General features: G+C 50.1%; 2 protein-coding genes across 9 annotated transcripts in view; one reads left to right on the top strand and one right to left on the bottom strand.

The window, feature by feature from the left end:
• Positions 1-27,986, bottom strand: part of LOC127000624 (leucine-rich melanocyte differentiation-associated protein-like) — a 62,441-nt gene that overhangs the window by 3,796 nt on the left and 30,659 nt on the right. For all 5 annotated transcript variants that reach the window (XM_050864559.1, XM_050864560.1, XM_050864558.1 and 2 more), the window contains 4 exons: positions 19,747-19,873; positions 6,849-6,988; positions 1,278-1,428; positions 575-755 (listed from right to left, as the gene is read on the bottom strand). In XM_050864559.1, the coding sequence (XP_050720516.1) occupies positions 575-755; positions 1,278-1,428; positions 6,849-6,988; positions 19,747-19,873 (599 nt within the window). The remainder of the gene's footprint in view (positions 1-574; positions 756-1,277; positions 1,429-6,848; positions 6,989-19,746; positions 19,874-27,986) is intronic.
• On the top strand, positions 15,138-17,411 carry LOC127000622 (uncharacterized). Of its 4 annotated transcripts, none has more exons than XM_050864556.1 (3): positions 15,138-15,491; positions 15,546-15,599; positions 16,519-17,411. In XM_050864556.1, exons 1-3 carry the CDS (start codon positions 15,431-15,433, stop codon positions 17,394-17,396), a joined length of 993 nt encoding a protein of 330 aa, XP_050720513.1. In that variant the 5' UTR covers positions 15,138-15,430; the 3' UTR covers positions 17,397-17,411. The 4 variants fall into 4 exon arrangements, with proteins under 4 accessions (XP_050720513.1, XP_050720510.1, XP_050720512.1 ...); XM_050864553.1 differs by adding an exon at positions 16,411-16,464 and having other exon boundaries at positions 15,138-15,599; XM_050864555.1 differs by lacking the exon at positions 15,546-15,599 and having other exon boundaries at positions 15,138-15,545.

The raw sequence follows: 27,986 nt of genomic DNA, 5'->3' as shown, positions 1-27,986 counted from the left end.
ACAAAGATAATACACAGGAGAGAGGATAATAAAGATGACAGACGATAAGATAAAGAAATATAACAAAGATAACAAAGATAATACACAGGAGAGAGGATAATAAAGATGACAGACGATAAGATAAAGAAATATAACAAAGATAACAAAGATAATACAGGGGAAAGAGGATAAGAAAGATGACAGACGATAAGATAAAGAAGAATAACAAAGATAAGAAAGATAATACACGGGAGAGAGGATAAGAAAGATGACAGACGATAAGATAAAGAAGAATAACAAAGATAACAAAGATAATACACAGGAGAGAGGATAACAAAGATGACAGACGATAAGATACAGAAGAATAACAAAGATAATACACAGGAGAGAGAATAACATAAACATAAACAGACAGATAGGAAGAAGGATCGATACACAGATAGATAAGTAGGGAGATGGATGGATAGATAGAGTCATAAAGATAGACATACAGAGAGACAAATGGAGAAATAGAAAGGTAAATAGATAGACAGGCAGACAGTTATATATATAGATAGACAGGTAAACAAATAGATAAAGTCACCTGTGTGCGTACCTGTGTGGCGTGCGGTGAGGGGGGCGTGGGTGGTGGGCGTCGCGCCGTTCATCTCCTTGGCTGGGGGGGTGAGAGGGGGGTCTGGGGGGCCGTGGAAGGGAGAGGAGGCGGGGGGGCTGACGGGGGAGCTGGGGAGGCTGCACTGGAGGGAGGGCTGCGTGGACATCAACCCGTCATCTCCCTGGAGGTACACACGCACATGATTACGCACACACAGACACGTACACGAAAGACTAAAAGTACACATACACGTAAATGAGAGATTATCAGTACATACACACATACGTACATGAAAAAATGAGTACACACAAACATACACGCACGTAGAATACTCAAATCCACACACACACACACACACACACACACACACACACACGTACACTTCCTAATACACCTTTTGCAATAATAATAAGAAATAACACTACTACTACTACTACTACCACTACTACTACTACTACTACTACTACTACTACTACTACTACTACTACTACTATTACTACTACTACTACTACTACTACTACTACTACTACTACTGCTACTACTACTACTACTACTAGGATACTACTACTACTACTACTACTACTACTTCCCCTTCCCCCAAAATCACTCCACATTCACCTCCAATACCCCTCCCCTCACCCCCCACACTACCCCCTTCAACCCTCCCTCCCTCGCTCACCCCCTCATCCCTCACCCCCCTCACCGTCTTGGCCAGCAGGGAGGGCGGGGGGGCGGAGGTGGCGCGCCCACCCCTCGCCAGCGAGCCCCTCTTCCTCGCCTCCCTCGCCTCGCTCCTCCTGACGGCGGTTGAGTCCAGGAACCTTAGCTTGGGGAGACGGTGAAGGACGTACAACCTGGGGAGGGGGGAGGTGTTAGTATAGGGGAGTGGGGAGGAAGGGGGTGTGGAAAGTCAGGCAGGGAAGGGGTGGGTGAGTATTGGGGAGTGGGGAGGAAGGGGGAGTGGAAAGCCAGGCAGGGAAGGGGTGGGTGAGTATTGGGGAGTGGGGAGGACGGGGGTGTGGAAAGCCCGGCTGGGAAGGGGTGGGTGAGTATTGGGGAGTGGGGAGGAAGGGGGAGTGGAAAGTCAGGCAGGGAAGGGGTGGGTGAGTTTTGGGGAGTGGGGAGGAAGGGGTGGAAAGCCAGGCAGGAAGGGTGGGTGAGTATTGGGGAGTGGGGAGGAAGTGGGTGTGGAAAGCCAGGCAGGGAAGGGGTGGGTGAGTATTGGGGAGTGGGGAGGAAGGGTGTGTGGAAAGCCAGGCAGGGAAGGGGTGGGGGAGTATTGGGGAGTGGGGAGGAAGTGGGTGTGGAAAGCCAGGCAGGGAAGGGGTGGGTGAGTATTGGGGAGGAAGGGTGTGTGGAAAGCCAGGCTGGGAAGGTGTGGGTGAGCATTGGGGAGTGTGTGTGGAAAGCCAGGCAGGGAAGGGGTGGGTGAGTATTGGGGAGTGGGGAGGAAGGGTGTGTGGAAAGCCAGGCAGGGAAGGGGTGGGTGAGTATTGGGGAGTGGGGAGGAAGGGTGTGTGGAAAGCCAGGCAGGGAAGGGGTGGGTGAGTATTGGGGAGTGGGGAGGAAGGGTGTGTGGAAAGCCAGGCAGGGAAGGGGTGGGTGAGTATTGGGGAGTGGGGAGGAAGGTTGTGTGGAAAGCCAGGCAGGAAGGGGTGAGTATTGGGAGTGGGGAGGAAGTGTGTGGAAAGCCAGGCCGTGAAGGGGTGGGGGAGTATTGGGTAGTGGGGAGGAAGGTTGTGTGGAAAGCCAGGCAGGGAAGGGGTGGGTGAGTATTGGGGAGTGGGGAGGAAGGGGGAGTGGAAAGCCAGGCAGGGAAGGGGTGGGGGAGTATTGGGGAGTGGGGAGGTGTGTGGAAAGCCAGGCAGGGAAGGGGTGGGTGAGTATTGGGGAGTGGGGAGGAAGTGGGTGTGGAAAGCCAGGCAGGGAAGGGGTGGGTGAGTATTGGGGAGGAGGAAGTGGGTGTGTAAAGCCAGGCAGGGAAGGGGTGGGTGAGTATTGGGGAGTGGGGAGGAAGGGGGTGTGGAAAGCCAGGCAGGGAAGGGGTGGGTGAGTATTGGGGAGTGGGAGGAAGGGTGTGGAAAGCCAGGCAGGAAGGGGTGGGTGAGTATTGGGGAGTGGGAGGAAGGTGTGTGGAAAGCCAGGCATGGAAGGGGTGGGGGAGTATTGGGGAGTGGGGAGGAAGGTTGTGTGGAAAGCCAGGCAGGGAAGGTGGGGAGTATGGGGAGTGGGGAGGAAGGGTGAGTGGAAAGCCAGGCAGGGATGGGGTGGGTGAGTATTGGGGAGTGGGGAGGAAGGGTGTGTGGAAAGCCAGGCAGGGAAGTGGTGGGTGAGTATGGGGAGGGGAGGTGTGGAAAGCCAGGCAGGAAGGGGGTGTGTATTGGGGCGTGGGGAGGAAGGGGGTGTGGAAAGCCAGGCAGGGAAGGGGTGGGTGAGTATTGGGGAGTGGGGAGGAAGGGTGTGGAAAGCCAGGCAGGGAAGGGTGGGTGAGTATAGGGGAGTGGGGAGGAAGGGGGAGTGGAAAGCCAGGCAGGGAAGGGGTGGGTGAGTATTGGGGAGTGGGGAGGAAGGGGGAGTGGAAAGCCAGGCAGGGAAGGGGTGGGGGAGTATTGGGGAGTGGGGAGGAAGGGGGAGTGGAAAGCCAGGCAGGGAAGGAGTGGGGGAGTAGTGGGGAGTGGGGAGGAAGGGGGTGGGAAAGCCAGGCATGGAAGGGGTGGGGGAGTATTGGGGAGTGGGGAGGAAGGGGGAGTGGAAAGCCAGGCAGGGAAGGGGTGGGTGAGTATTGGGGAGTGGGGAGGAAGGGGGTGTGGAAAACCAGGCAGGGAAATGGTGGGTGAGTATTGGGGAGTGGGGAGGAAGGGGGAGTGGAGAGCCAGGCAGGGAAGGGGTGGGTGAGTATTGGGGAGTGGGGAGGAAGGGGGTGTGGAAAGCCAGAGGGGATCGGAGACATGACAGGGACGGTGGGAAGATTATAAAGATAGTGGATAAGATAATAGATATAACAAAGATAATAAAGTGAATAGGGGGTAATAAAGATAATGACTGATAACACACAACACAAAGGATAATGGTAGATAATGATACACAGGAGAGAGGATAAGAAAGATGACAGACGATAAGATAAAGAAAGATAACGAAGATGACAAAAATAATACACGGGAGAGAGGATAAGAAAGGTGACAGACGATAAGATACAGTAGAATGACAAAGATAACAAAGATAATACACGGGAGAGAGGATAAGAAAGATGACAGACGATAAGATAAAGAAGAATAACAAAGATAACAAAGATAATACACGGGAGAGAGGATAAGAAAGATGACAGACGATAAGATAAAGAAGAATAACAAAGATAACAAAGATAATACACGGGAGAGAGGATAAGAAAGATGACAGACGATAAGATAAAGAAGAATAACAAAGATAACAAAGATAATACACAGGAGAGAGGATAAGAAACATGACAGACGATAAGATACAGAAGAATGACAAAGATAACGACACACGGAAGGATAACTGACAACAATAAAGAGGTGGACAATATAGATAATTAAGATAACATGACAACAGGAGGATTATAAGATATCAGAACCCTCCCCCCTTCTCCTATACCTCCTTCCCCTCCCCCCTTCTCCTATACCTCCTTCCCCTCCCCCCTTCTCCTATACCTCCTTCCCCTCCCATACTTTTCATCATATATATCAACGACCTAGAACTAGGATTAAAATCCAATCTTTCAAAATTTGCCGACGACACAAAGGTGGGTGGGAAGGCCCTCACGACGGCAGACTGCGAAATTATCCAGAGAGACCTGGACCAGATCACTCGGTGGTCGGAAAAATGGCAGATGTCCTTCAACACTACCAAATGTAAAGTAATGCATATCGGATCCAGAAACAGCAACCACATATACCACATGGGTGGCGAACCACTACATGCTGTGCAAGAGGAAAGAGACCTCGGGGTCACCATCAGCAGTGACTTGAAACAAACAAAACACTGCAAGTCCGCCTGTAAGAAAGCCAATACAATGCTTGGGTTCATATCGAGGAACTTCGAATACAAGACGCCGGGAGTTATGTTATCCTTGTATAATTCGCTGGTAAGGCCCCACCTGGAATACGCCGTGCAATTCTGGTCTCCTAATTACAGGAAAGACATTGAATTACTTGAGAGAGTACAGCGCCGCGCCACGAAGATGATACCATCACTGAGGACGAAGCCCTATGAAGAGCGACTCGAGCGACTCAACCTCTTCACGTTGGAAAAGAGACGACTGCGGGGAGACATGATACAAGTCTTTAAGTACCTGAACAAGCTCAGCAACGTTGATCACTAGAGCTGGGACTACCGATTGACATTTGGGATCGGTACTACCGGCGGTAGATTACTGCTACCGATACCGATCATTCGGTATTTTGAAGAAACTACCGAATACCGCTACCGATCGCATGATTGGCAGTCAATCGGTATCGGTAGATTGAAAAAGCGAGCGCGGGACTTTTTTGTTAAGACTTAAGAGAAGACGACCCCGGCAAAATGAAACGGACAAGTTTCAACACGTTCGAGCGCATCTATGGGAAGCAGTTAGCAGGAAATTCCAGGTATTACTTTGACGTCATCACGCTTAGCCAATCACCGGCCGTTCTGGGCGTTCTCAGCCAATCAGAGGCAGCCACGACCTAGCAGATTCTCGCTCCCGCCAAAAGTTTTAGCGGGAGCCCCACTCTTGTTTGGCCTGCCGACGCGAGTAGCCTACACCTACGCTCTAGCTCCTACGCTCTCGACAACGTGCTCAGCCTCATCGCCTAGTGTTTTAAGTGGCAGTTCAAGACATTCCTCAAGGAGGACCTCAAGAAGGGCGCCGACACCGACCTGGAGTAGGAGGCTCAAGACTGCTTCAGTTGTAATTTTTTTTTGTGTTGGGAAGAAATTTATTTTGTGAAAGTTAATAAATAATGCTGTATTGTCTAGTTTGTTTAAATTTAACTTTTTTTCAGTTTGATGTTTATTTTTTGAGGGAGAAATTCATTTATTAAATAAGTTATGTATTTTTGAACTTAAAAAAAGTATTAAAAGACTCTAATTTACTTATATTCTTAAGTTAACCGAAATAAGAGAGAAATAACTTAAAAAGTGTGTTATGGGCCTTTAAAAGCATTTTTTTATTATATAATTATAGAGTTTTTTAATCTACCGATACCGAATCTATACCGATCGGTAGATTTCTGAAAAATCTACCGATCTACCGATACCGATTGGACGCGGCTCGCTACCGACTACCGATGCCGGTGGTAGATTTTTTCTACAGAATCCCAGCTCTGTTGATCACTCCAAACTCTTCACGCTACAAACTAACCTGAGAACAAGAAACAACGGAAAAACAATTCAAGCAAAGCGATGCAATACCGACATCGGCAGGAGTTATTTCTCGAATAAACTTGTTCGCCACTGGAACAGCCTTCCTGCAGAAGTGGTTAGAGCAGAAAGCATCAACTCCTTCAAGAAACGCATTGATCGCCACTTTGCTGCAACGGGAGTGAACTGAACGTTCCCAAGAGTAGATACACAAGTGCTTTAATCCTTCCCTGCAAGCCACTCCTATGGCAAATGGATTGATTAAATCACTGAACGCAGGCAGCCTAGTAATGAGCCAACAGGCTTTCTGATGCCTGCTAGTCCATGTTTCCATACCTCCTTCCCCTCCCCCCTTCTCCTATACCTCCTTCCCCTCCCCCCTTCTCCTATACCCCCTTCCCCTCCCCCCTTCTCCTATACCTTCCCTCCCTCCCATACCTCCTTCCCTCCCTTCTCCTATACCTCCTTCCCCTCCCCCATTCTCCTATACCTCCTTCCCTCCCCCTTCTCCATACCTCCTTCCATCCCCCCTTTCTCCTATACCTCCTTCCCCTCCCCCCTTCTCCTATACCTCCTTCCCCTCCCCCCTTCTCCTATACCTCCTTCCCCTCCCCCCTTCTCCTATACCTCCTTCCCCTCCCCCCTTCTCCTATACCTCCTTCCCCTCCCCTTCTCCATCCTTCCTCCCCTCCCTATACCTCCTCCCTCCCCCTTTCTCCCATACCTCCTTCCCTCCCCTTCTCCTATACCTCCTTCCCCTCCCCCCTTCTCCTATACCTCCTTCCCTCCTTCTCCTATACCTCCTTCCCCTCCCCCTTTCTCCTATACCTCTTTCCCCTCCCCCTTTCTCCTCCTTCCCCTCCCCCCTTCTCCTATACCTCCTTCCCCTCTCCCCTTCTCCTCCTTCCCCCTTCACCTGTAGCTTGTGTAGTCCTTCTCGTCCGCCGCGTCGCCCGTGAGCTGGTCGGGGCACGCCTTGTTCCCCAGCAGGCTCAGGTAACGAAGGTTGGGGAAGCGCTCGCTCACCTGGTCCAGCAGCCGAGACAAGTCATTCACCTGTTGACCGACCCGCCAGGTGAACACACAGGTGGGCGGGTGATTAAAGAGAAGTAAAGGATAGGTGGATGAGATTAGATTAGGACAGGTAGATTAACAGGTGATAATAGGAGAACAGGTAAAACGAGATGAATAGGGGATTAAAGAGAGGTAAAGAATAGGTGAATGAGATAGGACAGGTAAATTTTAACAGGTGATAAAGTATAGGAGAGCAGGTAAAACGAGATGAATAGGGGATTAAAAACACAAATGAGCAAATAAAAGGGGATGAGAAGGTGATTAGAGTAAGGACAGGTGGACAGGTAGAAAGGTTAGCGAGAGAACAGAAAGGTGAGAAGATTAACACAGGTAGAATGGTGGACAGGTGATATTCAGACAGATGACCAGGCAAAGGTAGATGATTAGGTGATTAAAGTTAGGTGAACAGGTGATTAGAGTAAAGACAGGTGGACAGGTAGACAGGTTAACGAGAGAACAGAAAGGTGAGAAGATTAACACAGGTAGAAAGGTGGACATGTGATATTAAGAGATGACCAGGCAAAGGTAGATGATTAGGTGATTAAAGATAGGTGAACAGGTGAAGGAAGATGATTTGGTGATTAAAGACAAGTGAGAAAGGTGGACAGAAAGGTGAGAAGATTAACACAGGTAGAAAGGTGGAAGTGTGATATTAAGAGATGACCAAGCAAAGGTAGATGATTAGGTGATTAAAGATAGGTGAACAGGTGAAGGAAGATGATTTGGTGATTAAAGACAGGTGAGAAAGGTGAACAGAAAGGGGAGAAGATTAACACAGGTGGAAACTTTGGACAGGTGATATTCAGACAGATGAGCAGGTAAAAATAGATAAGCAGGTGATTAAAGACAGGTGGACAGGTAAAGGTTAGGTGATTAAAGACAGGTAAACAAGTAGACAAGTGTGAAAGGTGAACAGAAAGGTGAAGAGTTGATTAGAGGTGTCAACAGGTAGATAGATCGAGAAGTAAACCGAAAGAAAATAATGAACAGACAGGGAATTATGAGCAGACAGGGATACAAACGAACAGACAGATAAAAAAGACAGGAAAACAGACGATTGAACAGAAAAAAGAGACAGCTGAAGGAGTGAACAGATAGAGAGGTGAACATAAAGCTGAAAGAATGAAAAATAGGCTGAGTAAATAAATAAATGAATGAATGAAAGTTACATTATACGACAGATAGATACGTAGACACACAGAAACAAACCAACAAGTAAACAAAACAACAAGTAAGCAAGCAAACGAAGAAAACAACGAACAAGAACAAATAAAAAATAAGCAAAGCAAGCAAGGTGTAGCACAGGTGAGCAGGGGTCATTAGCCGCAGAGTGAAAGTGAAGGTAGGAAGCGGAGGAAGCAGGAAGAGAGGAAACCAGGTGAGGAAGACAGACAGGTGAGGAAGACGCAAGACAGGTCGAGGCAGGAAGCAGAGATATCATTCGTTGACATTGAAGAACATTATGGTGTCTACAAGAGGCCAGTAGTAGTAGTAGGCTTTGTAGTAGTAATAGTAGTATTTAGTAGTAGTAGTAGTAGTAGTAGTAGTAGTAGTAGTAGCAGCAGTAGTAGTAGTAATAGTAGTAGTAGTAGTAGTAGTAGTAGTAGTAGTAGTAGTAGTAGCATAAAACACGTAATCAAACCTAACATGCCTCTTTCTTGAAGGTGTCTATTGTTTATTCGAAGTAAGGTGGTTAGGTGATTAGAGACAGGTGAACGAGTAGACAGGTGAAACAGGTGAACAGAAAGGTGAACAGTTGATTAAAGATGTCAACAGGTAGGTAGATAGACAGATAAACAGAAAGAAAATAGATGAACAGACAGGAAAACATGAGAATATACAGGGAAACAAATGAATCCTTCTTTACCCTTTACCCTAACCTTATTAAATCCCTTTCCCCCCTTTACCGCATTCTCCACCTTCTTAACTAAGGGCTGGAGCTGAAGAGACAGAGTTAGTCGCATTGGCCGCCCTCCTGACTCCGGGAGCTCCACACCCACCCTCACCCCCTGCATACCCTTCGGCTTCAATAAACACGGGATTTTACTGTTATTATTCTAGGTGTGTGAGAGGCAGTGGAGAAACAGGAGTGTGTAATAATAATAATAATAATAATAATAATAATAATAATAATAATAATAATAATAATAATAGGTTTATTAATGTAAGGCAGCCGTTAGGCTGAAAATATACAAATTAAAAATACAATAAACTAATAGTAAATAGGCTACACTAGAGGGAGGGAGAGGGTGGGGGGTGGTTTGGGAGAGCTAAAAATAGAGACGTAAGGGAGAGGGAGGGTGGTGTGAAGGGGGCACTTAAAGGGTAGCGGCGAGGTGCTAATCTCTACCGCGGCCCTTTGGGTATGACTGTCACTGGGCATTGTTTATCATCCGCACCATCGCGGGCACTGCGCTACGTTTGTAACGGTTGGTTCGCGGCGCTCTGAAGGGGATGATTTTGTTGTGGTGTCTGGTGAAGCGGGTGGGGGGAGGGGCGTCGGGTGGCAGGAGGCGGCGGTGGCGAGGATGGTGAAGCAGGGAGATTCCGAATTTTCTGAGGGCGTCCTGGTGCCTGTCAGAGAGCCTCGGGAGACTCAGGATGGTCAGGGCATTGTCGTAGGTGTGGTAGTCAGGGCCTAAAATGACCCTGAATGCCCTCTTTTGAACCCTCTCAAGCTGCTGTTGTTGGGTGAGGGTAAGGGACGATGACCACGCCGGGGAGGCATACATGAGCTTTGGCAGTATGAAAGATGTGTAAATACTGCACAGCTCAGCAGCCGGTGCCCCCAGCGTCCTGAGTCTACGCAGCATGTACAGCTTGTAGGAGGCTGCTCTGACGGTGTTGGAGACGTGGAGCTTCCAGTTGAGCTGGTTGTCCACAGTGATGCCGAGTAGTTTGGTGGACTGGACAACCTGGAGGTGGTGTGAGCCAATAGACAGCAGCGGAGGTGGCACATCTCTCTTGGACGTGCAAACGTGCATCACCATGGTCTTGGTGTGGTTGATAGTGACACTGTTGTCAACCGTCCATGCCTGAAGGTTGCCGAGCGACGCTTGAAGAGGTGCATAGTCTGGATCCCTGTTGTTGACGGGGACGCCCAAGGTGCTGTCGTCAACATATTTCCAGCGATGCGGTGTGTCCATGAGAGAGTCGTTAATGAGCACCAAGAAGCAAAGCGGACCCATTTTAGTGCCTTGCGGGACGCCACACGTCAGCTCAAGAGGAGGGGAGACCGAGCCCTGGGAGCGAACTATTTGCTGGCGTGCGCTGAGGAAATCAGTCAGCCACGATACAATATTAGGGTGAAGCCACTGCTCAATGGCCTTAGTAATGACAACAGTGTGGTCTACAAGGTCAAATGCTTTCCTGAAGTCGGCAAAAGCAAGGGCAAGGGAGGTGTCTCGTTTGTCCAGGTGGCTGTGTATGAAGTCTAGAAAGCTGACCGGGCAATGAGTGGTGGAGGAGTGCTTCATGTTGCCAAATTGTTGGATGTCTATGAGGCTACTAATATCATCATAAGCCCAGTTGAAAATAAAATCTTCACAAATGAGGCTGGGAATGGGCGTGATGGCGATTGGCCTTAGGTCATTAAGGGACTGTGGGCTGGAAATTTTGGGGATGGGAGTGACAAAGGAAGTTTTCCAGTCGCTAGGGCAAGTGTTTTGTTCAAGTGAAGCATTTATTATGGAGCAAATGGGGGTGGCAAGTTCAGGGGCAAATTCCTTATAGATTTTGATTGGGAGGTCAGTGGGCGTGGTAGCTCTGTGCGTCCTTAATTTCTTTAATTTATTGAAAATGTCAACCTCCTGGACGGATGGGGATGGGGAGGGGGATGGTAGGTAAGTGGGGAGGGCGGTGAGATCAAGTTTTGGGAGGCTTTGGCAGATACCCGCGAAATGGGTATTTATCTCTTCGGCCGCTCGGTCAGGTGATAAATGTAAAGTGCAAGGGAAGGAGGGTGAATGTTTGCCGAGTCCACAAAGAGACCTGACCTTGTGATACCACTGTCTGTTGTTGGCCTGTTTAAGATGGTGTATTTTTTCAGGATAATAGTTTGCTCTGGCGGTTTTGATCTCCCTGATGACTCTGTTCCTGAGCTGTCTGTAGCGGGCAGGGTCTGTGTTGTGGGCCCTGTTTCTCTGCGAGATGAGCCTCTTGACGGTGGGGTTGATCCAGGGGGCGTCAGATGGATGGACTGGGAACGTCTTGATGGGGAAGAAGGTGTGGTAGGCGCTGGTAATAGTGTGCTGGTACTGCTCCCATTTGTGGTTGACGTCTGGCTCATTTGTCACTTCAGTCCAGGGGTGTGTGTGTGTGTGTGCGTGTGCGTGTGCGTGTGTGTGTGTGTGTGTGTGTGTGTGTGTGTGTGTGTGCTGCTTTCGAGGTGGTTGTTCTAAGTTAATCGCTCTGTGGTGGAAGAAATGGCTGGCCGGGTGTGTTGAGAGTCTGTGTCAGCGTGAAGGCAGGATGGGGAAGAGAGTGGAAAAGGCAAAATAAGATGTGAGTGAGAGGAGTGAGAGGAAAAGAAAATCAAGGCACGGTACATATTAAAGAAAAATAAAGGAGAGTATTTTTAGTTTGATAAGGGATTGTTAAGTTTGCTATGTCGCAGACAAGTCTGGGAGGAAAAGGGAAAACAACCTAACTTAGACTAAACGGAAAGCAGTTTACGGTACGTGTACTGCTGAAAATGAATATTGCTTTTTTTTTTCACATCAAGGGAGGCAGCTCAAGGGCAATAAAAAAAGCAACAAAAAGCCCGCTACGCGCCGCTCCAACAAAACGAAACAGAATAAGAAGCCAAGGGAGAGGTCAGAGGTCAAGAAAGAGGTCAGGTCCAAAAGCGAGCTTGCAATATAATTGGAAGGAAAATGTGAAATTAAAAATTATGACAAAATGAAAAAGTAAGTTCAGTATTGAGCAAATTAATAAGCGAAGAGGAATAAAATGCGAGAGAGCGAACGATGAAATGGAAAGTCGAGGCTGACGCGCTCATTAATTTTCTGAGCCACGAAGAAGAACAGACGGGCGGCTCAGGACGGGGGGAAACAGGTTCGTGTGTATTTATTTAGCTTTTTGTTTTTTGGGGCGGCCGGGGTGGTGCAGAGGGTGCGCCCGCCCGCAGAACCAGGTCCCAGGCTAACCTTCGGAGGGCTCTGCGTGTGGGCTCCTGGAACGTCCGGAGCCTCTCGGACGATGATTGACTGCCCTACCTATCAAATGAGCTCAGAAGGCTGAGGGTGGACATATTTTTTTTATAGTGGCACTCTCTGAGACGAGGAGGCCTGGCAGTGGCGAGATTAGTAAGGGGGTATTCACCTTCTACTGGTCCGGCATGAGCAATGATGCCATGTCAGGGGGGTAGCTATGGGCATCTCCAGCCAACTGCTGCCATTTGTGGTTAAGGTTGCTCCGGTTGATGAGCGTATAATGCGAGTGAGGCTGAAGCACACACTGGGCTTCATGTCTCTTGTTGCAGTGTTCGCTCCTACAAAGATGTGTAAAACGGAAGAGAAGGAGATGTTCTACGCCAAACTCGACTCCGTTATAGACCAGTGCCCTCCCCGGGACACACTCATTGTCCTGGGCGACTTAATGCTACTACTGGCACTGACAGGGTTAGCTACGAGCTGTGTGTTGGTCCTCATGGTTCTGGCACCAGGAACATCAACAGCTCTCTCCTCCTGAGTTTTGCAAGATCCAGGAGATTGAGAATTGCGGGTTCCTTGCACCAGAGACCAGAGCTGCATCGCTGGACTTGGTGTAGCGATGCCGGAGTAGCTAAGAGGATTGACCACATCCTCGTAAGTACTCGTTGGAGGATCCTTCAAAATTGCGGGGTTTAGCAGAGTACTGAGTTCTTTGCAACTGACCATAGGCTTGTTATTGCAACACTCAAGCTTCATGTCAGGTCAAGAAGAATTTCCAGATGCAACAATACTGTGTTCAATCTCGAGAGGGTGAAGGACCTGGCATGTGCTCAGGAGTTGGAAGTGACGGTCTTAAATCGGTTTGATGTGCTCAGCGCCCTCGAGGACCTTGTAGAACTGTGAGACACCTTCAAACGTAAGACTCTGCTAGTTGCCAAGGAGTGCACTTGAGAGCGCCCGCGATCTAGGACTGGATTTGCCTCGGCGGAGACGCTGAAGAATATTGAGGAGAGTCGCGCTGCCAGACTTGCTGGGAATCAGGACCAATATAGGGCTCTGTCGCGCAGTACTAGAGCTTTCCTGAGGAGAGACAAGGAGAGGTAAGTCAGGGGTCTCGCTGAGGAAGTCGAGGGCCATTAAAATGCGAATGACCTCCGACCTGCTTACCGAGCCCTGAAGAAGCTCCGCTCCAAGTCTCCCTCCCAGGTGAGTGCTATCCGAACAGCTGATGGCTGCCTCCTGTCTGACATGGATGGGCAGAGGGTTCGTTGGGCTGAGTACATTGAGCTGCTGTACATGTCGGACCCTGCAAGTGGGCAGCTTCCAGTTGCTGAGCTGCAGGTGGCGGATGCTGATCCACCCATCGACGAAAGCCCGCCCTCTCTTGACGAGGTTAGAGAGGCTATGGAAAAGTTGAGGGGTGTAAAGGCACGTGGCACCTGTAACATCAGTGCGGAGCTGCTCAAAGCTGGAAGTGAGCCCATGATTCGTGGGTTGCATGGTCTTGACTGCCGTATGGCAATCTGGTACCATTCCAACTGACTGGCTGGTCGTCCCTATTTGGAAAGGGAAAGGGAACCGGCAAGACTGTAACAACTACCGTGGTCTTACACTGCTCAGTGTGCCAGGAAAGGTGCTTGCCCACCTGTTGTTGGTGCGAATTCATAGCCAGCTGCTGAAGCTGCAGAGATCTGAACAGTCTGGGTTCACGCCTGGTAAGTCAACAACTGACCGTATCCTGGCGCTTCGTGTACTGATGGATCTTGAGTGGAGGGGGCCAAGGGGACGCCCAAGGAGTTCGTGGCTTGAGCAAGTCGATAGATCCTGCTAGGAGTCATCAGGATGGGTAGGGGGCCTGCATGGAGACTTGCCCGGGGGGACCCTCGTCGTAGGGTGGGCGGGGCGACGCGCCCCCCGGCGTGTGCCCCCATTGATTGATTACTCATTCATTCATGTATCTGCTGGTTTATTACATTGTCTGTAAATATTTCAATTTATTAATTTAATCATCTTATATTTTTATTTATTAATTTTTGCATTTTCATCGGGCAAGCTGTCGGCAAATCCTTCTTTGAGCATGGATGTTTTGTTTTCTATAGTTATTTTTTCTCCTCTTTCATGTGCTTGCATTTTGAAGTAAGATAAAAGTAGATACTGCAAGAAATGCCAGAAAACTAGTTTGTCTCCACACGCCACATTATTAAAGGAGGTGAAAGCAAGGCATAAATCAGGAGCCGATTCATTCCTGGCCCCATTGACCTCGGACTTAAGCCCCGTTCACACTGTGCCGACTCTGGCCACGACAACCCAGCGACTTTTAGGCCCCTTTCACACTGTGCCGAATCAGCATCCGTCGATCGTTTCTAGACCTCTTTCCAACTATGTGGGACCCTTTCACATCAAAATTTCTCACCCAAGACCTCGTATACCCCGAGTCACTGGGTTGTCGTGGCCCAGGGCCGGCACAGTGTGAACGGGGCTTTACTCTGCGCCATTCATGACACGCGAGCTTATTCTTCTTCCTCGTCTCCCTCATCGTCGCTGCAGTGCCAGCAGTGGTATGAGTAATGGCGGTGGAGGGGCTGATGTCTTTGTTGTTGTTGTTATTATTAGTCGTGGTAGTCGTAGTAGTAGTAGTAATGGTGGTAGTGGTAGTAGAAGTAGTAGTAGTAGTAGTACTAGTAGTTGTTGTTGTTGTAGTAGTAGTAGTAGTAGTAGTAGTAGTATCATTACTGAAACAATGATAAAGGAAGTGCAGGGTATGACAAGTACAATAACATAATGTCTAGACAATAAGAAACGAGAATATAAGATACACGATAGTAATGGTGCCACCAGAGGCTTCCCGCAACTCGGAGGTCACCTCGTGGCCATCTCCTTTCCTTCACCAGAGGCTTCCCGCAACTCGGAGGTCGCCTCGTCCGCAGCACTGTCCGTCAGGCGTCAGGTCATGGGCAGTGTTACGGGGCCGTGCCAGGTGTCTGTAGGTCGCTTAGTGAGCCTCAGCGGCCTCGCACCTCCGCCACTCAGCGATCTTGGCGCGCATGGAGTGGTGGCACTGCAGCACAGCGTCTTTGCGGCCCTTCACATGCAGGGTTCGCTTGATCCGCGTGATTTGTACCCCATAGCTCCGCCGCAGATCCTCGAGGTGGCGGTCCTCGGGGCCTGCAAGGCGATCAATGAATCTATGAGGCACAGCCATGCTGCGGTAAGCGTACGAAGCAGTGGAGGGCGTGGCAGAGACGGCCACTGCTGAAGAGGCCTCGCCCTGATGGGGGGCATCCCTGTCTGCGGCCACTGTACCGTTTGGAGCAACTTCCTCCACCTCGCACGTTGCCTCGAGTGTTGCTTCACTTCCCTCACCAGAGGCTTCCTCCACCTCGGAGGTCGCCTCGAGTGCTGCTTCACTTCCCTCACCAGAGGCTTCCTCCACCTCGGAGGTCGCCTCGAGTGTTCCTTCACTTCCCTCACCAGAGGCTTCCTCCACCTCGCACGTTGCCTCGAGTGCTCCTTCATTTCCCTCACCGGAGGCTTCCTCCACCTCGGAGGTCGCCTCGAGTGTTCCTTCATTTCCCTCACCAGAGGCTTCCTCCACCTCGGAGGTCGCCTCGAGTGTTCCTTCACTTCCCTCACCAGAGGCTTCCTCCACCTCGGAGGTCGCCTCGAGTGTTCCTTCACTTCCCTCACCAGAGGCTTCCTCCACCTCGGAGGTCGCCTCGAGTGTTCCTTCAATTCCCTCACCAGAGGCTTCCTCCACCTCGGAGGTCGCCTCGAGTGTTCCTTCTCACCAGAGGCTTCCTCCACCTCGGAGGTCGCCTCGAGTGTTCCTTCACTTCCCTCACCAGAGGCTTCCTCCACCTCGCACGTTGCCTCGAGTGCTCCTTCATTTCCCTCACCAGAGGCTTCCTCCACCTCGGAGGTCGCCTCGAGTGTTCCTTCACTTCCCTCACCAGAGGCTTCCTCCACCTCGGAGGTCGCCTCGCCTGCTGCTTCACTTCCCTCCCCAGAGGCTTCTCCACCTCGAGGTCGCCTCGAGTGTTCGCCTGAGGCCCTTCACTTCCCTCACCAGAGGCTTCCTCCACCTCGGAGGTCGCCTCGAGTGTTCCTTCACTTCCCTCACCAGAGGCTTCCTCCACCTCGGAGGTCGCCTCGAGTGTTCCTTCACTTCCCTCACCAGAGGCTTCCTCCACCTCGGAGGTCGCCTCGAGTGTTCCTTCATTTCCCTCACCAGAGGCTTCCTCCACCTCGGAGGTCGCCTCGCCTGCTGCTTCACTTCCCTCACCAGAGGCTTCCTCCACCTCGGAGGTCGCCTCGAGTGTTCCTTCACTTCCCTCACCAGAGGCTTCCTCCACGTCGGAGGTCACCTCGCCTGCAGCTTCATCATCATCTTCAGCGGCAAATACCTCTTCGAGATAAGCCTCCCATTCTTTGTTGCAGTCAACATTATCGTCTTCCAATTCATCAGCATCATTACCAGAGGCTTCCCGCAGCTCGGAGGTCGCCTTCTCTGCAGCTTCATCATCATCATCAACGGCAAATACCTCTTCGAGGTAAGCCTTCCATTCTTCGTAGTTGTCGTCATTGCAGTTTTTCACTTCGTCAGTGTCATCTTCATCTTCGACAGAGAATACCTTCTCGAGGTAAGCCTTCCACTCTTCGTAGTATTCATCATTGCAGTCTTCCACCAGTTCGTCAGTATCACCGTTACCTTCGTCAGCCTCAGCCTTGACCCCCGTGTGCGTGCCTCGTGCCTCCCCTTCAAAGAGCCATTCCGTACCTGGGACTGGCTGATTGGCCTGCAGGAGGGCGACTTTTTCTTCGTGTATGTACAGGAAGAAAGAGTCAGGGCGGCCACCCCGCAGCAGCTGGCCGAGAAATTCTTCCAGGTCAGCGCGGGCCACGCGTTTCCCGCCGCGGCGCAGCGCCACGCAGATTTTGACCTGCATGTCGCTGGCACCTGGCTTGCTGCTGCACCTGAAGAGGTACTCCAGGTCCAGCAGGGCGTGGGAAGAGGCGTGGCCGGACGCCTCCTGGAAGGTGAAGACGGCCACCTTCCGCGAGGTGGGTCGCCAGCACCCTCCCCTCAGCTTGAGGCTGAGCGTCACCTTGGCGGGGCTCGCCCCGGCGCCGGTGCCGCCAGCCACGAGGCACGTGCCGGGAACAACGCGTCGGATCTTCTGTTTGCACAGGATTTTGCTGAACATTTGGAATGTTATGTTTGGTGTTCTGTACAGTGAAGGAAGCAGCGGCAGTTACGCCACTTAGAGATGGAAGAGGCAGCCTCGCCTTGAACGCCGGACCCTTCCCTCACCACTGTCAAGGCTCTGTTTCCCAAACTGTTTGTCGGAAACAAGTAACATAACCCGACATATATATATATATATATATATATATATATATATATATATATATATATATATATATATATAGAGAGAGAGAGAGAGAGAGAGAGAGAGAGAGAGAGAGAGAGAGAGAGAGAGAGAGAGAGGCGGTGGCCGAACTGGTAACGTGCTGGGCCCACATTCACCGTGTGATGGACGACGCGGGCTCGAATCCCCACGCTACCACCTCGGATTTTTCAGTCACCGCCGAGTGGCTTAAAACTACCCACATGCTGTCCTGAAGACCACCCATCAACCTGGACTCTAGAGGAAGCCGTCCAAGCGAATCAAGAACGAGTTCCGGGGGGAAGCATGAGCCAATACAAGATGGCGCCACTATAAACAGTCGCCTGCGCCAGAACGAGCTGGGTCGACCATCAGGCCCCACCGTGAAGAAGACTTGGGCCGACCATCAGGCCCCACCCTACCAAACTTAAATTCATATAAAAATAAAAAAAAAATAAAAAAATATATATATATATATATATATATATATATATATATATATATATATATATATATATATATATATATATATATATATATATATATATATATATATATATATATATATATATATATATATATATATATATATATATATATATATATATATATATATATATATATATATATATATATATATATATATATATATATATATCACATACATACACACATACATATACATACATTGGTACACGTGATCATACACACACACACACACACACACACACTCACACACACACTCCTTCCCTCCATTATTCCTTCCACCTTTCCCTCTCCCTCCTTCCCTCCTTCTCTCACTTTCCTTATTTCTCCCTTCTTTTCCTCTCCCCTTACTCTCCGTTTCCTCCCCTTCCCTACCTCATATTCTTTCTCTCTCCCTCTCTCCCTACTTATCACCTTTCCTCTCCTCCCTCATTTCTTCCCTTATCTCCATCACCTTTCTCTCTACTTCCGTACCTCTCCCTAACCTAAGAATACTTGACCATCCACACTCTAACCTACGCTAACTGAACCTTCACCTAACCTAAACTAACCTTTTTTTTACCTTGCTAAGCCCCTTCACCTAAACTACTCTTCATCTACCATTTTGGGGGACGGAGATCTTTAGAAGTGTTGGGTTTTTGACAATGTGAAGTTGACATATTACAGACTCGTCGTAGAAAAGGAATGTAGAAAAAAAATCAACAAAACTCAGTAACTTGCCTTGAAAAACGTGCCCCCCCAAAAATAGACAAAAGCAGCCACATTATTAGAGTTGATGAAGACTATTTCGACGTTTTTTTTACTCACCATCGTCATTATTATCTTTATTATTACAATCCCCTCACCTGCTTCCCTTCCTCCCTCCCACCCTCCCTTCCTTATTCCTTCCCTTTCTCCCTCTCCCTCCTTCCCTCCCTCTCTCACTTCCCTTACTCTCCTAACACCTCCTCCTCCTCCTTCTCATCATCATCATCATCCTTCTTCATCTACCCCTTTTCTTCACTATTTTAGAAGAGAAGAAGGGATCAAGAGAGAAAGAAAAGGAAGAAAGAAAGAAAGAAAGACAGACAAAAAGAAAGAGAGAAAGGAAGAAAATAAATCATCATCATCATTATCATCATCATCATCCTTCTTCATCTGCCCTTTTCCTGCACTATTTTAAAGGAGAAGAAGGAAGGGAGGAAGAGAGAAAGAGATAAATAAAGAACGAAAAGAAAGACAGACAGACAGGCAGAAAGAAAGAAAGAAAGGAAAAAAGAAATCATCATCATCACCATCATCATCATCATCATCCTTCTTCGTCTACCCCTTTCCTTCACTATTTTAGAAGAGAAGAAGGAAGGGAGAAAGAAAGAAAGAGAGAAAGAAATAAAGAAAGAAACAGGCAGAAAAAAGAAAAAGTACCATCATCATCCTTACCCATCAACTCCTTTCCCTCACTATTTTAAAAGAGAAGGAAGGGAGGAAGAGAGAAGGAAAGAGAGAACGAAAAAAGGAAAAGAAAGACAGACAAACAGAAAAAAAAAGAAAGAAAGAGAGCAAGGAAAAGTACAGTTGAAAAGAAACAAGAAAAATCTCCCTCCCTCACACTCTCCTCCCTTACCTCCCCTTTCTTAATTAAGTCTAAGGGGGACAGGTGCAGGCAAATGAACAGGTGATTGAGGTAAGCTGGACATGCGGACACCTGGCCTATGCTTCCCCCTTCCTTCCTGACCTTGTTCTTGTTGAGGGAGAGCGTGTGCAGGGTGTCCAGGCGAGGGAGCTCCACGGCGTCATCGATGAAGTTGTTGTCCAGCACGAGCTCCTCTAAGTACGGGAAGCGGTCCAGCCCATCCAAGGACCTGCCGGAGAGGGTGACAGGTGAGCGAGAGAGTGAGGGAGGGAAGGGGTGACCGGGGCAGGGGACGAAGGTGAGGGAAGGAAGGGGTGACGGGGGCAGGGGAAGAAGGTGAGGGAAGGAAGGGGTGACGGGGGCAGGGGAAGAAGGTGAGGGAAGGAAGGGGTGACGGGGGCAGGGGACGAAGGTGAGGGAAGGAAGGGGTGACGGGGGCAGGGGACGAAAGTGATGGAAGGAAGGGGTGACGGGGGCAGGGGACGAAGGTGAGGGAAGGAAGGGGTGACGGCGGCAGGGGAAGAAGGTGAGGGAAGGAAGGGGTGACGGGGGCAGGGGACGAAAGTGATGGAAGGAAGGGGTGACGGGGGCAGGGGGAGAAGGTGAGGGAAGGAAGGTGACGGGGCAGGGGACGAAGGTGAGGGAAGGAAGGGGTGATGGGGGAGGCAGGACGGGGCAGGGGAAGAAGGTGAGGGAAGGAAGGAGTGATGGGCAGGGTGAGGGAAGGAAGGTGACGGGGCAGGGGAGAAGGTGAGGGAAGAAAGGGGTGACGGGGGCAGGGGGAGAAGGTGAGGGAAGAAAGGGGTGACGGGGGCAGGGGGAGAAGGTGAGGGAAGAAAGGGGTGACGGGGGCAGGGGAAGAAGGTGAGGGAAGGAAGGGGTGACGGGGGCAGGGGAAGAAGGTGAGGGAAGGAAGGGGTGACGGGGGCAGGGGGAGAGGGTGAGGGAAGGAAGGTGACGGGGGCAGGGGAAGAAGGCGAGGGAAGGAAGGGGTGACGGGGCAGGGGAGAAGGTGAGGGAAGGAAGGGGTGACGGGGGAGCAGGGAAGAGAGGGAAGGAAGGTGACGGGGGCAGGGGAGAAGGTGAGGGAAGGAAGGGGTGACGGGGGCAGGGGACGAAGGTGAGGGAAGGAAGGGGTGACGGGGGCAGGGGACGAAAATGAGGGAAGGGGTGACGGGGGCAGGGGAGAAGGTGAGGGAAGGAAGGGGGAAGGTGATTTGGGGCAGGGGACGAAGGTGAGGGAAGGAAGGGGTGACGGGGCAGGGGAGAAGGTGAGGGAAGGAAGTGACGGGGGCAGGGGAAGAAGGTGAGGGAAGGAAGGGTGACGGGGCAGGGGACGAAGGTGAGGGAAGGAAGGTGATGGGGCAGGGGAGAAAGGTGAGGGAAGGAAGGAAGGGGTGACGGGGCAGGGGACGAAGGTGAGGGAAGGAAGGGTGACGGGGCAGGGGACGAAGGTGAGGGAAGGAAGGGGTGACGGGGCAGGGAGAAGGTGAGGGAAGGAAGGTGACGGGGCCAGGGGACGAAAGTGAGGGAAAGAAGGGGTGACGGGGGCAGGGGAAGAAGGTGAGGGAAGGAAGGGGTGACGGGGGCAGGGGGAGAAGGTGAGGGAAGGAAGGGGTGACGGGGGCAGGGGACGAAAGTGAGGGAAGGAAGGGGTGACGGGGGCAGGGGACGAAGGTGAGGGAAGAAAGGAGTGACGGGGGCAGGGGACGAAAGTGAGGGAAGGAAGGGGTGACGGGGGCAGGGGACGAAAGTGAGGGAAGGAAGGACTGACGGGGCAGGGACGAAGGTGAGGGAAGGAAGATGGGGGCAGGGGGGACGACAGAGGAAGGGAAGGAGTGACGGGGGCAGGGGACGAAAGTGAGGGAAGGAAGGGGTGACGGGGCAGGGGACGAAAGGTGATGGAAGGAAGGTGACGGGGGGGCAGGGGACGAAAGTGTGGGAAGGAAGGGGTGACGGGGGCAGGGGACGAAGGTGAGGGAAGGGGTGACGGGGCCAGGGGACGAAGGTGTGGGAAGGAAGGGGTGACGGGGGCAGGGGACGAAGGTGAGGGAAGGAAGGGGTGATGGGGGCAGGGGAGAAGGTGAAGAAAGGAAGGGTGATTTGGGGCAGGGACGAAGGTGAGGGAAGGAAGGGTGATGGGGGGCAGGGGACGAAGGTGAGGGAAGGGTGAAGGAAGACGGGGACGAAGGTGAGGAAGGAAGGGGTGATTGGGGCAGGGGGAAAGGTGAGGGAAGGAAGGTGACGGGGCAGGGGACGAAGGTGAGGGAAGGAAGGGAGACAGGGGGTAGGAACGAAGGAGGAAGAAAGGGGGATGGGGAATAGGACGAAAAGTGAGAAGGAAAGGGGGATTTGGGGTAGGGGACAAAGAAAGAAGAAGGGGACTGAAGGAGGGTTGAAGGCATTTAAAGGTGACGGGTGTGAGGAAAGGGTGACGGGGGCAGGGGACGAAAGTGAGGGAAGGAAGGGGTGACGGGGGCAGGGGGAGAAGGTGAGGGAAGGAAGGGGTGACGGGGACAGGGGAAGAAGGTGAGGGAAGGAAGGGGTGACGGGGGCAGGGGAAGAAGGTGAGGGAAGGAAGGGGTGACGGGGGCAGGGGACGAAAGGTGAGGAAGGAAGGGTGACGGGGCAGGGGACGAAGGTGAGGAAGGAAGGTGACGGGGGCAGGGGAGAAGGTGAGGGAAGGAAGGTGACGGGGGCAGGGGAGAAGGTGAGGGAAGGAAGGGTGACGGGGTCAGGGGGAGAAGGTGAGGGAAGGAAGGAAGGGGTGACGGGGGCAGGGGAGAAGGTGAGGGAAGGAATGGGTGACGGGGCAGGGGAGAAGGTCAGGGAAGGAAGGGGTGACGGGGGCAGGGGACGAAGGTGAGGGAAGGAAGGGGTGACGGGGGCAGGGGGAGAAGGTGAGGGAAGGAAGGGGCGACGGGGGCAGGGGGAGAAGGTGAGGGAAGGAAGGGGTGACGGGGGCAGGGGGAGAAGGTGAGGGAAGGAAGGGGTGACGGGGGCAGGGGGAGAAGGTGAGGGAAGGAAGGGGTAACGGGGGCAGGGGGAGAAGGTGAGGGAAGGAGAGAGTGACAGGTTAGGAAAGGAAGGCTAAGGCAAGGAGAAGAGAGGAGATGAAGAGTAAGATGAGGGGAAGAAAGGGAGGGAGAACAGTAAGGGAGGCATTGGAAGACTGGGGTGATGGGGGTCAGGGAGAGTGGACAGAAAGGGAGTGTAAGGTAAAGGCTGCTTCACACCTAGCCGACTTTTGATCTCGAAGCCGTTACGACGGTGTTCGGCTGGACATCGGGAAAAAAATCGGAACACCTTAGGCAGGGGCATGTCGCAGGCATCGGGGTGTCTCGGGGCACTCTCTCCAGCGGCCCCGAAAAATTAAGGGAGATCTTAATTTCTCGGGACATGTCGCGGCCGGCCGAGGAGTCGGGGAGGAACATGGCACCATCGGTCGCTTCGCAACCTCTTCCATTGACGTTCGTACAAGGTACGCAGTGCATTAGCACGACAATGAGACAACAACGACCCGAGAAAAACTGTTACATATATTGTACGACAATACCACGACAATGTACGAGAGTTATTCCTAGGTTCCACGACCCCGTACTCAGGCTCTACGGTCATGGACCGATAGTGAGCGAACGTGCCCGTATCCGTTCCGATGGTGATCTGAACGCACCAAGTAGCCCTTCCGACATCCGCACTATGGACTCGCGATGTGGCAACGCAACGCATCAAATGGCACCTCCTCATGTAGTTCTTAAACGAGAACTTGTCCGCCAGAATCAGCTTTGCCACAAGGTTCTCCCAGTGCCCCTGCGCCCTCCTGCGTTCTAATCCCAACCAGTCGCGGATCCAACAGGATCACACCTTCGGCCGCCGCTGTGCCCTCAGGTATCGCCGTCGCCTTAACAGGTACAGTATATTGTGTTCACGGTCAAGGTTATGTTGCGTTGCCAGGGCAAAAAGGGCCAGTACTGTAGTGTTGTCCATGGCTGACGTTGGTGGGTGGTGGTGGGGAACTGTTGTCGGTGCTGCGGCGTGTGAGGTGTGGCAAGCCCTGCCGAGTCACTCCTTTAAATACGGGGCGGCCAGGTGAGGGCCCCAGGAGCTGATGCCATTACGATCATCGGCTGGCTGTCTTGGCGGGTGCGTATGGATGTTGGGCGGTATACGTTGTACCCACGTGTGGTGTTCGGTTCGACAGGAAAAAATCGACCTACGATCCAGGCACGAACTTCGTGGCACCCTCGTCTTGCGTTCGGCTTGGGTTCGGTAGTGTACGTCGTAGGTACGTGACAGGGACGGTCAGTTCAGGGGAAATGTCGCGGTGCTTGCGTGGCATATCGTGGTGCCACCGGATGCTGATGGACGGCTTCGGTTGGCCTTCGTACAAGCTTCGCACGACGTACGCAAAGCCTGCGTGCCAATCTCGTACTGGCAAAAATCGGCCAAAAAATCGCCCCAATCTCACCGAACTCAAAAGTCGGCGACGTAGCCAAAAGTCATGTAAGTGTGAAGCAGGCTTAAAGAAAGAGGGAGAGAGAAGAATAAGGGAGAGGAGGAACGATAAGGGAGGTAAGGGAAGGTAAACAGGGAAGAATGGGAGAGAGTGAGGAAAGGTTGAAGGACAGGAGAGGAAGAGCAAGGTAAGAGCAAGGTTGGGGAGGCGGTGGCTGAGTCAACAGCGTGACGGCGCCGCGTTCAGGACGACGCGAGTTCAATCCCCGCCCGGTGCCACCAAGCTGGGATTTTTCAGCCGCCGCCGAGTGGCTTAAAACTACCCACATGCTGTCCAGAAGACCACCTATCAACCTGGACTCTAGATTCAAGGATTAAAGATGAGCTCCGGGAGGGCAGCATGAGCCAATGCAAGATGGCGCCACTATAAACACTCGCCTGCGCCAGAACGGGCTGGGCCGACCATCAGGCCTCACCGGGAAGAAGCCTTGGGCCGACCATCAGGCCCCACCGGGAAAGAAGCCTTGGGCAGACCATCAGGGCCCAACGGGAAAAAGGCTTACCGGCGCAATAGGCCGCGACGTAAAAAAAAAAGAAAAAAAAAAGAAAAAAAAAGAGGGACAAAGGGAGAGGGAACAAGGATGGAGGGGGGAATGTGACAGTAATGATGATGATTAAGAGAAAACTAGTAATACTAATGATGATGATGTTAATAATAATGATATCAATTTTGCTACTATTACTATTTCAACAACAACACGTGATACAATATTCTCAAGAGGGGTTGTCAGAGAAAGGAACAATAAGAGTTTGAGACATAAAAGACCTCAACATGATGAACTTGAGACTGGGAAAAGCAAGGACAACAAGTGACAAAAAAGGAGTAAGGGAAAGTGTAGAGAAAAGGGAAAGGAACTTGGAAAGAGAATGGTAGCAAAGATGAAAGGCTAAGAATACAGCGAGACGTAAGGAAAATATACGGAATAAAAGGAAGAGGGGAAAACGAGAAACGGATGAAAACAGGTTATGAATAAGCAGAACAAAACGAACCTTCCCTTTCCTCTCCGCTCCCCACCAATCACTCAGGCGCCTGGTCAGTCTCCGCATTCATGAAATCAACTCGAAATATAATTGAAGAGTGACATGGAGAACAAAACCCGATAAGAACAATGACTCAATAATAATGGGATTACTACTACAACTACTACTACAACTACTACTACTACTACTACTACTACAAAGAATAATTATAATAATAATGATAATAATAATAATAAATAATTATAACATAATAACAAAATGATAATGAATACAATGAAATAATAAATATATATTAATAAAAATAAAAAAAATAAAAATAATCATTCATTATTTGTTGTAATACCTATAAGATGTAGAAGAGCCGGATAGGTCATGTAGTAATGTCTTTAAATTGAATAAATTAAGATTTAATAAAGACATAGGCAAGAACTGGTTTACGATCAGGGTTGTGGATGAGTGGAACAGCTTGGCAGTCATATTTTGTGTGCCAATACAGTTAAGTTAGATTTAGTTAGGTGAGGTTCAATGGAATAGATAAGAGAAACAACAACCTGGTATCACTATGTTGTAATTGCTTTCTTTACAACAGGAGCAATTCTTTCAACTACTCCTTCCTCCCTCTTTGGAATGGAAACTACGCTTTCGTTGACAGAGGGGGCAGCCTTCTCAACAACCTTCCGTTGATTGACAACTTTTTCTTCTGTTACGGAAGGAGTAATCTTTTCAACAACTGTCTGATTTGTCACGACGGGAACCTTTTCCTCTGTTACAACAACAGGGACTTCTTCTTTCTCTTTAGAAACAGTGACAATCTCTTCTGTCGCCGTAGGGGCAGCCTGTTCAATAACCCTTTCTTGTGGGGCATTCTGCTCAATAATCCTTTCTTGTGTCACAAAAGGAACTTTTTCTTCTGTCGGCGATGGGGCAACTTTTTCAACAACCTCCTGTTGAGGGACTACCGGTACTTCTCCTTCTGTCACCGAGGGGATAATCTTTTCAATAACCTTCTTCTCTTCTGCCACAACAGGGACTTCTTGCTCCTTAGAGACACTTACGATCTCCTCTGTCACCGAAGGGGCAGCCTGCTCAACAACCTTCTCTTTTGTCTCAACGGGGACTTTTCCTTCCGTCACCGAAGGATAAATCTTTCCAGCAACCTTCGCCGGCGTCACAGCAGGGACTATTTTTTCAACGACTTTACCTTCTTGAATGACAGGGGCAGCACTTGGTTCTTTTACGACGCATAGGCTACGCGTAGCATTTGTTTCTTCAGTCTTTGCTTTTTCTTCCTTAATCTTGTTTTTCACGTCATCAACTTGGTGTTTCAAGTCTTCAATTGTTTCATTAAGATGTTTTTCGTTACGAACCTCTTTGATGTCGCTATCACACACATTCTTTTCGACTTCTTTTTGAATTACAGTTTCTTTCTCGACATCTTTCCATCACTCTTTTCTGTAACATTCTTCCTTTCCACAGATGTCACCTTGGTGCTTTCATGTGGAGAAAATTGTTCTTCTTTCTGTTTTACTAAAACTTCATTCGTTATATTGCCGGGCAGAATCTCCTTTATTTCCTCTGTTCGTTCTACTTTCTGAAGTTCATCATCCTTCTCTGTAACATTCTTCTTCTCCACAGATGCCACAATAGTGCTTTCCTGTGGAGAAAGTTGTTCTTTCTTCTCTCTAACTAAAACTTCATTCGTTATATTGCCGGGCAGAATTTCTTTTATTTCCTGTGTTCGTTCTACTTTCTGAAGTCCATCATCCTTCTCTGTAACATTCTTCCTTTCCACAGATGTCACAATAGTGCTTTCCTGAGGAGAAAGTTGTTCTTCTTTGTTTTACTAAAACTTCATTCGTTACATTGCCGGGCAGAATTTCCTTTATTTCCTCTGTTCGTTCTGCTTTCTGAGATCCATCGCTCTTTCCTGAGGCACCAAGTTTTAATTCGGTTTTATTTTTACCTTTGTCGTCCGCCCCTACTTTTGGAACGATAAGATTTGCGTCTTTATTGTCCTGCGGCTTTTCTTCAGTCGTATTGGTGGGAGGTTGTACTATTAATTCCTTCTTAATAACAACTTCCTCCTTTATTTCATTGCCCTCTTCGTCCATTACCTTTTTAACGTCCACCGTTTCTGCTATGGTCCCGTTGTCTGGAGTCTGTCCTGTCACGGTTTCTCTTTCGGTCACAGATTTTTCACCACTTTGTTTACCGTCCTCATCCATATCGACCGTGGTTTCCGAAGTCTTTGATACAGTTCCGTTGGGTGCTACGTCAGTCTCTGTCGTCTTCTCAACGACTGTCTTTTTTCCGGTTTCATGCCCCGTTTCATCGGTATTATTAAAGACTTTCCTTTCTACGGTCTTAATGGTGTCGTTAGGATTCTTTTCACCTGTGTGCATTACTTTACATTTATCTACGTTGAAACACATTTGCCATTTTTCGCTCCAGTCGGCAAGTCTTAATAAGTCTGATTGAATATTCTCGCAATTTTTACTGTTCGTTACCGTACCCCCTAATTTGGTGTCTTCGGCGAATTTGGCTAATTTTGACAGGATATCAGTCTCTAAATCGTTCACGTAAATTATGAATAGTGTTGGCCCCAGGACCGAACCTTGGGGCACGCCACTGGTGACGGGTTGCCATTCACCATTAAGAACTTCACGCTGTTTTCTGTCGGTGAGCCAGTCATGAATCCAGGCACAGTCATTCTCAAACTTTACTTAGCACTAGTTAGACGTCATCTCGATTATGCGGTTCAGTTTTGGTCACCCACTATTGAATGGATATCAAGATGTTAGAATCTGTACAGAGGAGGATGACAAAGATGATTCAGGGGGTGAGAA

This window comes from Eriocheir sinensis, chromosome 19, assembly GCF_024679095.1.
Source record: "Eriocheir sinensis breed Jianghai 21 chromosome 19, ASM2467909v1, whole genome shotgun sequence".
In the NCBI taxonomy this organism is placed as follows: Eukaryota; Metazoa; Arthropoda; class Malacostraca; order Decapoda; family Varunidae; genus Eriocheir; species Eriocheir sinensis.
Note: the sequence above shows the minus strand (reverse complement) of the source record. Positions and strands in the feature narration are given on the sequence as shown.

Coding starts and splice junctions, on each gene's coding strand:
- LOC127000622 (XM_050864553.1), top strand. CDS start 15,431: ATGGGGGGCATCCCTGTCTGCGGCCACTGTACCGTTTGGAGCAACTTC. Junction 15,600..16,410: donor AGGCTTCCTCCACCTCGGAG/GTCGCCTCGAGT, acceptor TCCACCTCGGAG/GTCGCCTCGCCTGCTGCTTC. Junction 16,465..16,518: donor AGGCTTCCTCCACCTCGGAG/GTCGCCTCGAGT, acceptor TCCACGTCGGAG/GTCACCTCGCCTGCAGCTTC.